General features: G+C 39.6%; 1 protein-coding gene across 1 annotated transcript in view; it reads left to right on the top strand.

Moving 5' to 3' along the window:
- Window positions 1-13,754, top strand: part of LOC309642897 (uncharacterized protein) — a gene marked incomplete at its 5' end in the record, with an annotated part of 279,991 nt that extends 266,237 nt beyond the window's left edge. Inside the window, one exon of the mRNA XM_082424961.1 lies at window positions 5,444-13,754. Within this exon, the coding sequence (XP_082281087.1) occupies window positions 5,444-5,653 (210 nt within the window). The 3' untranslated portion in view covers window positions 5,654-13,754. The remainder of the gene's footprint in view (window positions 1-5,443) is intronic.
- Between the last annotated feature and the right edge of the window lie 268 nt (window positions 13,755-14,022).

Below are 14,022 nucleotides of genomic sequence, written 5' to 3'. Positions count from 1 at the left end.
ATGAAAAATTTATAGAACATTGATCCATATTTAAAGGATCTGGAATAAGTGGCCCAATTCAAATGCCACCTTTTCCATGGAGTCTTCTTTGATTTCTTTCCCCTCCCTTTCCAGCTATAATTATTTTCTCTTTGATCCTTTGTTCTTTTATAGCACTTTATTTGTGGTGCTTTACAGCATTTATAACATTTTGCCTTTAATATTGTTATTTATGATTATATTTTGTCAGCCCTGTTAGACGGTGATTTATCCTTTTATTCCCTGCAGTGCCTTTGTTCATAAAAGTAACATTTGTTGAGTGCTTTTACTATGTGGCAGGTGTGGCCACAGCTTTTAGGTACTTTGCCTCATTTTATTCCCACAATACACACCTTTTATTCTTTTCATTTTAGAGCTTTAAAATTTTTTCCATTTAAAAAAATTTTCTTAATATATTTATTTATTTTTGGCTGCATTGGGTCTTTGTCACTGCGCCCGGGCTTTCTCTAGTTGCGGCGAGTGGGGGCTACTCTTCGTTGTGGTGCGTGGGCTTCTCATTGCGGTGGCTTCTCTTGTTGCGGAGCACGGCCTCTAGGTGCACGTACTTCAGTAGTTGTGGCACGTGTGCTCAGTAGTTGTGGCTCGCGGGCTCTAGAGCTCAGGCTTAGTAGTTGTGGCACACGGGCTTAGTTGCTCTGCAGCATGTGGGATCTTCCCAGACCAGGGCTCGAACCCGTGTCGCCTGCCTTGGCAGGCAGATTCTTAACCACTGCACTAAAAGGGAAGCCCAAATTTTCCATTTTTATTGAGGTATAATTGACATATCACAGTGTATAAGTTGAAGGTATACAACATAGTGATTTGATATATTGTGAAATGTTTATCACAATAAGTTTAGTTAATATCCATCACCTCACATAGTTATAAAAATTTTTTTTTTATGATGAGAGAGAGCTTTTAAGACCTACTCCCTTAGCAACTTTCAAATAGATACAGTTCAATATAGAGTATTGTTAACTGTAGTCACTATGCTGTACATTAGATCCCCAGAATTTTTTATCTTAGAAACAGAGTTTGTGTCTTTGACCCTCTTCACCCACTTCCCCTGCTCCCCAACCCCTGTCAATGGCAACCACAAATCTGTTCTGTTTCTATGAGTTCAGTTTTTTTTAGATACCATGTGTAAGTGGGATCATACAGTATTTGTCTTCTCTGACTTATTTCACTTAGCATAATGCCCTCAAGGTCCATCCATGTTGCAAAAGGCAGGATTTCCTTCTTTTTTATGGTTGAATAATATCCAGTTGTGTATGTGTGTGTGTGTGTGTGTGTGTATCACATTGTCTTTATCCATTCATCCATCAGTGGACACTTTGGTTGTTTCCATGTCTTGGCCATTGTGCATAACACTGCAGTGAACATGGGGTTGCAGATGTCTCTTAGAAATAGTTTTCCTTGCATAATTACCCAGAAGTAGAATTGCTGGATCATATGGTAGTTCTCTTTTTAATTTTTTGAGGAACCTCCATACTGTTCTCCATAGTGGCTGTACCAATTGACATTCCCATCAACAGTGTATAAGGGTTCCCTTTTCTCTGCAGCCTTACCAATGCTTGTTTTTTGGTAATAGACATCCTAGCAGTGTGAGGTAATAACTCGTTGTTTTGATTTGCATTTCTCTAATTCTGAGTGACGTTGTCACAATACCTCTCCTCATAATACTGTTATTGTCCTTGTTTTACCAATAAGCATACTATGGTTTAAGAGACAGGAAATAATATGAGACAGGAAATATTATGCCCCGAATCTTAAATCTGATAACTGGTAGATTAGAATTCATGTCTGATTGATTACAAAGGGCTTGCTTTTTAGGACTATGTCTAATTCTAGGCAGTGTTTTCATTAGTTTTTCTTTTTGTTTTTTGTTTTTTTTTAACAGAACCTATGGAGACATTCTGTATGTGGATTAAAAAGTTGTGTTTTTAATTCCTGACCTCATTTTGTGGGACTGGGAGGAAGGGGTTTGGATGAAGTAGTTTAGATCAAGGGGTTTGGGTGAAGAAGTCATGATGAAGTAGCCAACAATCCTGTATTAACTCCACACACTCTGGTCTTGGGACTGTCCCTCAAGAAGCCTTGGAATGCAGAAATCGGGACCATATTTTCTTATTAGGTTACACGAAGTTATGGTGCAGCAACAAGTGACCATGAAATCTTAGTGGTTATAGCAACAAAGATTTACTTTGTGCTTGCACTGAATGTCCATCATGGGTTGGTTCTGATTCCACTTGATGTTGTCATCATTTCTCTACTCAGGCTGACAGAGCAGCTTCTCTTTGGGTCATTGACAGGCAGTGGCAGAAAGAAATGAGACCTGGTAAACATGAGCTAGCTCTAAAAGTTCTTACTTGGAATTAATGTGCATTATTTTTGCCCACATTTCACTGACCAAAGAAATTCACATTGACACTCCTGAGTTCAACAGGGTGGGGATGTACAGACCTCCTGCAAGAAGGGATAACACAAGTCACATGACCAAACCTAATGTTAGTGGAGTAAGATACATAGTCTTCCTTCAAGGAGGTCGACCTCAGGGTCGCAGAAGCAAATGTTTTTTCACAATAATACAATCTATCACACTTTCCCTTTGCCTGGCCATAGCAGGCCTAGATATTCCAGCCTAATTGTTATAAATAGTGGCAAAGTCATGGCCATCCTGAATGGGGGAGGGTGGGGACTAAAATAAAGTCACAGTGTCAATTTCACTAAAGAGAATGAGCTGAGGTCATCTTTTACTCCTTCTTTCCATGTCTCTCTGCAAACCAGCCCAGTCCTCTAAGGAGAAATTATGTACAGGATCTCTATATTGGAGTCTGCCAGACCAGGGCTCAAATCCTGAGTTTATCATGTACCTACCTGTGAGAACTCGGGGAAGTCTCTGAGCCTGTTTTCTCAGACAATTATAACTGTGCTAGCATGAATTAATATTGTAATATTTTTCCTAATGTATAATTTCCATATCTCTTATTATAACTCAGCTTATTTCCTTGTGCTCAGAACTCCATGTATATCACTTTGGTAGCTTTTCACATATTTAGAAAGTGTTATTTTGTCACCCTCCCCCATCTCCCCAACTTCCCAGGTTCTTCAAACCATGAAACTGTGAGCCCGTTTTCCTTAATAGATCCTCATCCCTAATTGTTACATTCACTTACCTCTAGATTCTTTATTCTTTCAACAAGTAGCCCAAAGGAATATCCAGGAAGATGTGAGGAATATTAAATACTGTAGGGAGATTATTTTCTTGCTCTGAGACAGATAAGTATTTACATTGGATTTTGCTAACCATATTGTGTTGCTGAATTATTATTATTTTTGATGTTCCAGTTATTGAAAGTGCGAGGGAGTGCGGAGAACTAGTGAACAGAGCATTCTAGAGCCAGAATTTACCTCCTTATTGACAGTCGCCTTCTCCCCAGGACTGTGGGTCCCTGGGTGGAGGCCTACCATTTGTTCAATGGGGAAATCAATCTGCTTTTTGTTCCCCGTTCAAGAGAAAGTAACAAAGGCTGAAAAAGCTATTGCCCTGACAACCTGGGAATTTGCCTGTCTTGCTTGGGTGATGTTCCTCTTTGTAGATCCCGTGTGTTTCATAGAAAGAGTCACATACTGACTTTTCAGTGAGATAGATGTTAGATACAGACAATTCTGCTGTGATTAAAACAGCCTTATTCAAATGGACAAGACAAAAAATGCTATGTCTTAATGCTCAGGGGGTTAGAGGTATGTTGTAATAAACATGTGCTTTTTTTTTTTAAATTAATTTATTTATTTATTCATGGCTGTATTGGATCTTCGTTTCTGCGCGAGGGCTTTCTCTAGTTGCGGCAAGTGGGGGCCACTCTTCATCGCGGTGCACGGGCCTCTCACCATCGCGGCCTCTCTCGTTGCGGAGCACAGGCTCCAGACGCGCAGGCTCAGCAATTGTGGCTCACGGGCTTAATTGCTCCGCGGCATGTGGGATCTTCCCAGACCAGGGCTCGAACCCGTGTCCCCTGCATTGGTAGGCAGACTCTCAGCCACTGCGCCACCAGGAAAGCCCAACATTTGCTTTTTTTTGCTGTACATTGTTGTGTTTATTGGGCAGGTGGAAAAAATAATGCAACCTGAGGCAGATCATTCTTTCTGTTAGCTGGATAAATGAATAAAATTGTGATCCTGAGCTCACTTTGACATTCTGCGTCCTGCGTCACTAGGTCTGCGGTTTAAGGTGGGGTAAAGCATTGTAAGGGATGGATAACCTCAAAGATTTTGCAGACCATTGAACTAGGAAAATTGGGTAAAACATTAAATCTAAGTGGATAAGACCAAAAAGGAATTTTCATGTATCTGACTGAGCATAGAGGCAAGGTGATGTTTTAGTGCTCGTTGTTGATATGGATCATGTGTCTATAGGGAGTGGGAGTGAGCGATTTCTGCTGGGGAGGCAGAAGTAATTGACTTTGGTTTGTAAATCGTCTTTGGACTGGCTTCTGGGAAGACACAGAACTTGGCAAATTTTAATGTCTACAGGGAAGGCATTAAAATTACATTCTCAAGAAGACCCCAGTAATAAGACATTCCCTATCTTTTTAGATGAATTTCAACTGTTTGAGGACTCTTAATAGTTAAAGTCTTCACTGGGTTGCTGGTCACACAATTGACAACAGAATGCCTACCAGGCTGCTAAGTGTGACTGAAAAGAAATCCTTTTTGTCTGTTTGATCTGATTAGTTTGGTTGGTTTGTCCAGTAGTTGCAAATTTAGGTGCAATCAGAAGCTTTTTAAAAATGCTATTACCATGCCCCACCTGGGACCCCTGGCATCAGAGATTCTGAGGCTGGTGAGTTGGAATCTGTATGTAAAAACTTCCTGGGTGATTCTGACAGTGTCTCCATGGAAAGTTTGGGAACCACTGGAGTAGAGCATGTGGCTAATGAAATTTGTTTTGGTGAAAGACCACTTTATTGATGAACAGAGAAACAACAAGCAAACCAACATACCAAAACCCAGTAAAATGGTTCCCTGTGTGTGAACTAACACCAGCTACTACTAAAAGGGAAAGTACTAGCAGAGCAAATAGATACATTTTGATCTGTGATTAATACTGACTATTAAAGACAAATGGCTATCTCTGAGCAGGACAGTTTCTATGGAATATAAACATAAGCTTTGATTTCTCTTTTTGTAGAGTTTATAATTCAATTGCTATTTTGACAAGGTCTAATTACTCTTTTGGAATATTATGGAGGTCCTGAGATAATGGGGTCAAGAAATATTCTCTTCTGATAGAATAGGTGAAGTTGCTTTATTTGGTTTGGGTGGAAGGAAGAGGAATTAAAAACACATTTGCTAACATAGTTGTGATAGACAGTGTTGATACTCAAAGCCATGACCCCCTCTTGTTGTCTTCCTCCCACTCTAGAGCCCAGAGAAGCAGAAGTCAGTATCTCCTGCTGCTGGCCATGGCCATGTGACCCAGTTCTGGACAATGACAGGTAAAGAGAAGTTTGTTTTTCTTTTTAAGGTTTCTGGGAAGGAGAGTTCTCTTCTAGATCAGAAAGAAGTACACAAATTGTTCTACATTGCCTCCTGCTTCCTGTCTTTAAGGATATGTTACTTAGAGTTGGTATGACTTAGAGTCCCTTGCTGCCATCAGGAAATACCAAGAGAACCTGAGAGTCACCAACCCAGAGACCTGACACTGCTAAACTTCTGTCTGAATCAAGGCCAAAAATTGCCTACCTTCTCTGTAAGAAAAATGAATCTTACATTAAGCCAGTATTTGGTTACTTGATACTTGCAGTCAAAAGAATTCCTAACAGATACAGTATACTGCAAGGCATGTTTCGGCTGTTGGCTTTATTTTAACTTTCAAGGTTTTAGAAAAAAGTGTCCTTAACTCTCTTTTCTGGCTCAGGGTATGGAATTAGATGGCATTGTGGTGAAATTTGTTGTTTTTGCATGCTCAATTTCTATTTCTCCTTCTTCTTGGTGATATTATCCTGATTTCTCCTGAGGAGCTGCCCCTCTCTCACCCTCAGATCTTAGGGTTTAGAAGCACTGAGCCTACCCCTGATAACAGGATTGGATATGAGTCTTGGGTTTGGCAAATCATAGGTTTGCATCCTGGTGACATTGTGACTGGTTCAGAGATAGGACATGAAACAGATCAGATCCTGATGGCAGTAGTCAAGCCCCTTGATTGAGAAATGCCTGAAGCCTAGTCCAAATCCAGAAATTAGTAGATGAGAAAATATGTTTGTTTGGCATGTGAGTAGTTTGAGTTAAATTTCTGATACCAGCAACTGAAAGAGGACTGACTTCTAAAACCATGGCACCAGAGCCACTGCATTTTCATCATCAATGGCATATGTGTTGGAATGTTCTAACAGAAGCTTGGCCACAGATTGGGGATGCTATAAAGGGAATTCCAGCTCTGAGTTGGAAGTTAAAGTAAATTACTGTTAAGATCTCTTTCAATCCTCAAATTATATGATACTATAAACATCCCGTGTCTATGGGGAGATTATGGCAATGGGAGGATTGTAGTGCCTCTAGGGATGGTGAGTAATCTGCTTTTGCAAAGTACATGCTTGTTAAATGCTAGATGAATTGAAGGGATTGTGGGGATTTTGGCATTATGGAAATAACAGCAGACTGTTAGTCTTGAAGCATAGATTCTGATTCCATTTCAGAACTGGGTCCCACTTTAAACCTTGGCTAGCTAGATTGATTTGAGCAGTCCTTAAGCCATTGGTGACTCAATAAAATCATTTGTAAAATGGGAATGTAATTTCATGGTTGAAAGGGAACTTTGGGAGAAGAAAAATGTAGTGGCAGGGAAATAATGTTTATTGAGGATCTACTGTGGGTCAAGCATTGTGATAGATGTTTTATCTTTGTTTTGTTTAATTGTTAAAGTGCAAAACATGTTTTCATCCCAGTTTTTTGGATGAGGCAATGGAAACTTAGGTAAGTTAATTAAATTTACCAGAAATTTTACAGCCTATGAATGGATGAGCTAGGCTTTGAAAGTTGTTTTTGAGGTCAAAGGCTGAATTCATATTCACCATACAAGTCTAGTTCAAACTCCTTATTTTACAGATATGCTTCAGCCTGAACAATGAATGGGTGACAAATCTGGTACTAGCCCTCATGTTTCCAAGCCTCCATATACTCTACTAATGATATCTGCTCTGCCTCTCTCATTGAAATTATTGTTTGAAATCAGACAATGGCTAGGAATGTGATTTGAAGGGTATAATGTGCTGTACAATATCATTTAGAACCCTGAGCTTGAAAGCTCTCAGGTCTTTCTCTCTTTTTTCTCTCCATCATCATCATTAGTCTTTGCTTCTTTCTGTGGGCTTTTTTCTTTCTTTGGGACTGGTTATCTCAGTGAGACTGGTACTATATTAGCCAGTAAATCCTGGACTCCAACCTTCTCAACTTTCCATACAGAAAAATAGACTTAAAGGAATTTAGATGCTTATTTGTCTCACTTGACAAGAACTGCAGCTAATAGGCAACTGCTAAAGTTGACGCAGTAGCTCTAGGATGTCAAGGAAAGCATTTTGATGATTCATTCCTAAATTTGTTTGAGCTGCTAATAGTTTTTCTGTTGGAGCTGAAACGATGTTGCCCCTGACTCAAGCCGATCAACTGAAGGACTATAGTAATTTGTCCAGGTGTGGGTACTTGATCCAAGTCAGGTTGGAGTCCTCCAGGAACTTTTGAAAGTGAGGTGTAAAGAAAGAAATTTCCTCTGTGTCACATGGTTGCACTTAGCTGCAGGAGAGGCTGAGAAATGAGTATTTAGCTTTCCAGCCTCTCGGGCAGAAGATGTAGATGTTACCAATGTCTGCTGTTACCCAGTTCTCCTCTCCCTCCAGGAACACTTCCCTACCCTGTGAAGTTAAGTGTGATCATGCAGGTAGTTTTTCCCAACATGGCATATACAACATGGGTCATTTTCAGGCCAAAGCACTCAAGGGCTCTCGTGTGAGTCTCTATGCTCCCTCCCACATCACTGCAAGCCCGGAATCGCTTCATACTCTGGGGCTGCCATAAGACCAAAGCATCCCTGCATCACTGAGCCCTAGCATGGGGGACAGCTGCCCTGCACAGTTGCTTGGCAGTGTAGTACATTTGCATATGTGGGAAATAAAGCTTTTTAATTTAAATCACTGGATTGTGGAGTTATTTGTTATTGCAGCATAACTTAACTATGCTGACTAATATAGAAAGCAAGGGAGAGGAAAAGAGGTTTGGAAATAGGTAATATGTGAGCCACCTTACAATGACTGCCAAGGTTCGACCATTAATTAATTAAACCAGGTGTTAAGAGTGAAGTGGGGAGTGAAGGAATGTGTAGCAGAGACAGGACTACCGCGGCATTGCTGTGAGCATAGCTACCATACACCTGAATACAGTACAGTTGTCAAATGAATTCTCCTGTATAGTCATCCAGAAAATATGAAACACCACCCAGGCACCTTCTAGGTACTGAGGACAGAGTGGTCAGTAAAGTAGACATGGACCTTACACTCACAGATTTTCTCTCAGAAAACTCAGCTCTTGAATAATTAATTACAAGTGTGTCAAGTGTATCAAAAAATGAAAGTGTTGTTGGATAATGTGGACTTGGGGATCAAGGAATGCTTTCTGGAGGAAATGATATTTAAACGAAAATCCAGTGAATGAGAATATAATATTCGCTGGTCTCATAAGTAGGAATGGGAGAATTCTGTAGGCTGAGGAAACAGTAAAGGCTCAACCATGCGCTGGGAAACTGTGTCATATTCAGGAACCAAGGGAAGGCCATTAGGAATAGAATATAGAAAACACGGAAATGAAGACCAGTTTTAGTGTATGATTTGGATATTTTTCTCACCTTCTTACTCATTTACTGGGCTTCCTACTCCTGCATCCTGTGTTCGTTTTCCCCCTTTCCCTGGTAAATCTGTAAGAACTTGTCTGGCTTCCCAGAATGTATTCAGCCCTAGAATACAGAATACAGAATACAGACTGTAATCTGTATTCCCAGAATGTATTCTGCCTGCCTGTTTTCTCACTGTAACTCTTCCATCTCCCTCTCTCTTCCCCCACCTTTATTTCTTTTTAGCTAGCACAATATTCTGCCCAGGTCTTTGAATAACACCCCCTTTGGTGAATCCATCTAAAAGCTGATGTTCCTTTTAGAGAAATTCCAATCCAAAGAAGTTTTACTCAGGGGGCCCTCTACAGCGTGCTGGGAATAGCACTTACTACTTGTGCTGGAGAATAGTTGTGGGCTGCCGCTCTGTGTCTTGTTGGCTAGATCTCTTAATCCTTCCAGCTTCACTCTGTTGAAATCCAATAGTCTTGGATGACTGTATTCTTTGAACCCTTTTCTCACAATGCCAGATTCAATAACATCACCTGGCAAAGCCAAACTGCCTCTGAGCTTGTTTGGGTTTCTTTCATTTCATAACACATATTGCTTCTGTTTGTTTGATTTCTTGTGGAGAATTTAATACCGACTGTAATCTGAATTTTGCAAAGAAAATTGACTGAATTCAGATTACTTGTGTGTAACAAATACCATCACCCTGCTAAATTGCTATTTACAACAGTAAATATAAACTCAGATGCCTTTGGTTAGGCTGAGTGCAATAATTTTAGAACCTTCACCTAATGCATAAACTAGAGAACTTCAGTTGAAAACTGAAACTGTGAGGTGAGTGAGACAAACTTTAAAAAGCAACTGTTGAGACTCCCTCTATTTTCTCAGTAAGAAAATGGTCAATAATATATGACTTGCATCTTCTACATAACGTTTCATGAATTGACTTGGCCAGTTGATCACCACATGATGGGCTTTCTTGAAGAGAAACCGTGGCACCCAACTGAATCAATTGTAGTGTCTATTTCACCAGGGGGTGGAGAGAATCTGATATTAGTTCAGGAAAAAAAAGAGCCAGAGCCCAAATTCTGTACTCTCAGAATAAAAGTATTACTTGGAAAACAGCATATAAAGGAGTCCCAGTCAACGTCATGTCTTGTAAGTGATCTTAAGATGTAAGACCTATTTAAAGCCAGGCAGTGCCTCAACCATCTGAAAATATTAATATTATCAGAGCAAAAAAAGGAGAATTGTTCCTTTACTTGCAATACTTATGACACCAAATGTGTGGGTTTTCCACGCCAAGGAAATTTCGAGGTTTCTGCAGACACCAACTGGGTGTCCAACAATTTAATTCAGCTCTGACACTACCAACCTGGAGTTAGTGTCAGAACCCAGAGGTTAAGGGCTCAGTACTAGAAGACTGCCCCCCACTACAGACACCAGCCACAAGTAGTGGGTCCCCAGGTTACCTACACTTTTGTCTGATGTGGCTACAACTTGGGGGTTTCTACAACTTCCTCCTCAGGTTCAGTAATTTGCTATAATGGCTCACAGAACTCAGGGAAACACTGATGTTTACCAGTTTATTATAATGGATATGACAAAGGATACAGAGGAACAGCCAGATGAAGGGGTACATAGGCTGAGTCCACAATGGTCCTGAGCACAGGAGCTTCTGTTCCTGTGTAGTTGGAATGCACCACCCTCCCAGCATGTGGGTATGTTCACCAACCTGGAAGCTCTCTGAACCCCATAGTTTAGAGTTTTTCATGGAGTTTCCTCATGGAGGCAGGATTATTAACTGAATCTCCAGCCACTCTCCCCTCCCTGGAGGATGGGATTGGGTGGGGCTGTAAGTTCCAAGCTTCTCATCATGGCTTAGTTTTTCTGGTGACCAGCCAGGAGCCCGCCAAGAGTCTTCTTATTAGAATAAAAGATGCTCCTATCTCCCATGAAATTTCAAGTTATCTAGGAGCTCTGTGGTAGGAACCAGGGGCAGAGAACTAATATATATCTTATTATGTCAGAGAAGGGCATTCTGAATTCTTTCTTATTTGGTCTAACTACCTAAGAAAGTCTTCACTCTGTTTAATCAAGATTCCTATTTTTTTTTCTTTATCTCCTTATTCTGACACTGTGGTTTTCAAACTTATTTTTATTTAACTCCCAGTGCCACTTCCTTTTTTTTTTTTTAATGAAGCCCCCTTTGTTTCAGTGAAGTATGCTCTGTCTGGAGTGGGATTGAAGGTCCAGTAGCCCCACTTATACAATCCCCTTACCTTTCTGTTCTTGCAGTGACTCCTAAAGGGCTCCATGGAATACCTAATGTCTTGGGACACACAGTTTAAAAACTACACCATAAATATAAATGATTCAGGTATCTGTTGGCTAGGGGGAGCTTCCTTTCCTGTAGTTTACTTGTTTTGGGATAGTTTACTTGGATAGATTACTTGTTTTTTTGTTCCCACCTCTGGCTAGAGTGTGAAAATGTGTCTGGGATGCTCTGGACAAAATTTCTGGTGACACTGGAACTTTGCTTGGATCCCAGTTTTATATCTTGCTCTTCAGGGGCTGGTTAAGTTCTCCTGAGATGTGTTTACCAGAAAGAGCCAAAGACTGAGTAGCAGCTAAAACCTGACATATTGAAAGCCAAAGGAAACTTAGGTAGGAAATGGCAAGGTATTAATTGAATCTTGAAATATGTGTGTATATCTTATGTATAAATTTTGAAAGTAACGTGAAGGAAACGAAAACAAAAATCTCCAAACAGCTAAAAATCCGCCATGCCCCCCCCCCCATTCCCACCTCGTATCAATCAGGGTAATTTTCACCTAACTGTTAAACTTCAAAATACTGGCAAATTTCTGAGTGTGTAAGATATGAACTGGATTCTTGTTTTGTATCATAACCTGATTCTTCTACACCTTAAAAAATATGAATGAAAAGTTTTCATTGTATACTATTGTTACAAATCCTGTCCCATACTGGGAGGGGAGTACTGTATTAAACGTGTGGAGAAGTAATACAGGACCATAGGTTTTATTTGACTCTTGTTTTTTTTACTCTTGTCAAAACATAAGCAGAGCAGTTTAGAGGATGATAATAGATGAGTAGGCTTTTCTTTTGAAACCTAAGATACCCCTGGGTATTTACTATCCTACTGTACCAGAACCTTGACATTGTGGTAACAAAGGTCATTTGATTTTATAACTTCATTAACTTAATACCTAATGAAGTAGATTAATATGTTTGGCGGCTGTTGTGTTTTGTTAAGCACTAAACACAGAAGCATCAAAATCCTACTTAGCTTTGTAAGTAATGGCATAGCTGTTCTTTTTCCCAGGCTGCAAACCTGTGATTATCTCCTAACCATTCCATTTCAGAAAATATTCCAGTATGGTAACTTCTTATTTTTATTTTTTTAAGTTTTCTTTTTTCGTGCTGGAGAGATTTTCAGCCATCTCAGAAGGCTAATCAACTTTCTCTGCATGAATGAACTTAATCCTCTTACATTTTAAGCTTATTCCATTCTAGGAAAAACTATGTTTCTTGTCTACCTCACATTTGGACCTGTATGAAAGTTGCAACCTTGCTGCAATGAAAAGTTTTTCTCAAGGTGAATGTATTTAGTGAATTAAATGAATTCATTTGAGGCAGTAAAAACAAATTTGTATTTTGGTTCATTCTTTTTTTTTTTGTATTCATTCAACAGTATTTATTGAATACCTATTTATTGAACTCCTGGGTAAGTACAGTACAGCATTAAAACAAGGGTATTTTACACCAACGTATGGTTTATCAAAAAATTTCCTTTCCAACTATGCACATTGTCTTAAGATTAGTTTAGGAGAGCGTTTAAATGGAAGATTAGATTAAATGGTTTAAGTATTATGATTAATCTCTAATTATTTCATGACATTACCTTATTGTTTTGAATGTTTTCTCACTGATTAATTAAGAATCAGTTTATGTATCTGGCTCCTAATGGTGGAGGATGAAATAATCTGGTTATAGGACTGATATTTGGCTGGTTTGCACTTGTATAATTATGTGGATAGTTCACAGTTGTATCTGTTTTGATTGGTGCATTCTCCTGCCATAGCGAATGTTACATATTTTGAATATCATCCCTGACTGTATATCATTTTTTCTTGTATCAGGAAAGGTATAGAAATTATTTGAAAGGCTCTTGGGCCACTGTTAATACAAGGCAGTCATGTTTTATTTCAGGTAATTTCCTTTTAATGGCAGTTTAGAAGAATTTAGGGTAGCCATAATTTTTGAATATTCAGAAGAAATATAAAATCTTACATTGAAAAAAATAAATTGGAAAATTTCCCACATTACTTTTTTCTTAAGCAGACCAGGTTGGTTTATTCTGCTTTGTTATTAAAAGCTCTCTCTTTATTCTCAATCTCTCTTCTGCTCCTTTTTCACCAGCTTTCTTCACTCTTTTCTGGTGAGAAGGACTGTGAACTTAAAAAGAAGAAAGTTTGCTTCTCTGGGCCTCAGTTTCTTCCTCTATAGAATGGGTATGAATGTTCCAGATAGGAATTTTATAGACCATAGATTCAGGTATGCATAGACTATCATTTTATTTTTCTATTAAAAAATTACTGGCTATTTCAAGGTCCGACACCACTTGGTTGAGAGAATTTAATCCTGCCACTTGAGTTCTTTGGTATTGTGTCTGTCATTGTACGCTTGTAGATAATGAATTTAGGGTTTTAGGTCTCCTCCTCCTCTTCCCAGAATTGGTGGTGGGGTAGGTGTGCTTATGTGCACTTAGGCATGATGAAGAGTAGGGAAGAGCCTAGCTGCTGGCTTTCGTGAGGTGGTAGCTCATCCTGTGTGTCCTTGGTTGCTGGCATCCAGACAACTGTCAGTCAGATTTCCACGGCCTTGGTCTGCTTCCACTCTGATTCTTAGTCCATGCTGGCATCTGTGCCTACTTCCTTCTCATCTTGACCATGAGGTCCCTTTGGATCCATTCACTCTCTTGGCACCTTCTGTGGACACAGAAAGGTTTTGCCAAGCTACTGTTCATGGTTTAAATTTAAGCTTTGGCTTTTTCCTCCAATATTTTATTATGGGGAATTTCTAACAAGCAAAAC

This window comes from Balaenoptera physalus (genome assembly GCF_965194825.1).
Source record: "Balaenoptera physalus genome assembly, chromosome: 14".
Classification (NCBI taxonomy): Eukaryota; Metazoa; Chordata; class Mammalia; order Artiodactyla; family Balaenopteridae; genus Balaenoptera; species Balaenoptera physalus.
The sequence above is the reverse complement of the archived record's forward strand: the minus strand, read 5'-3'. Positions and strand labels throughout refer to the sequence as shown.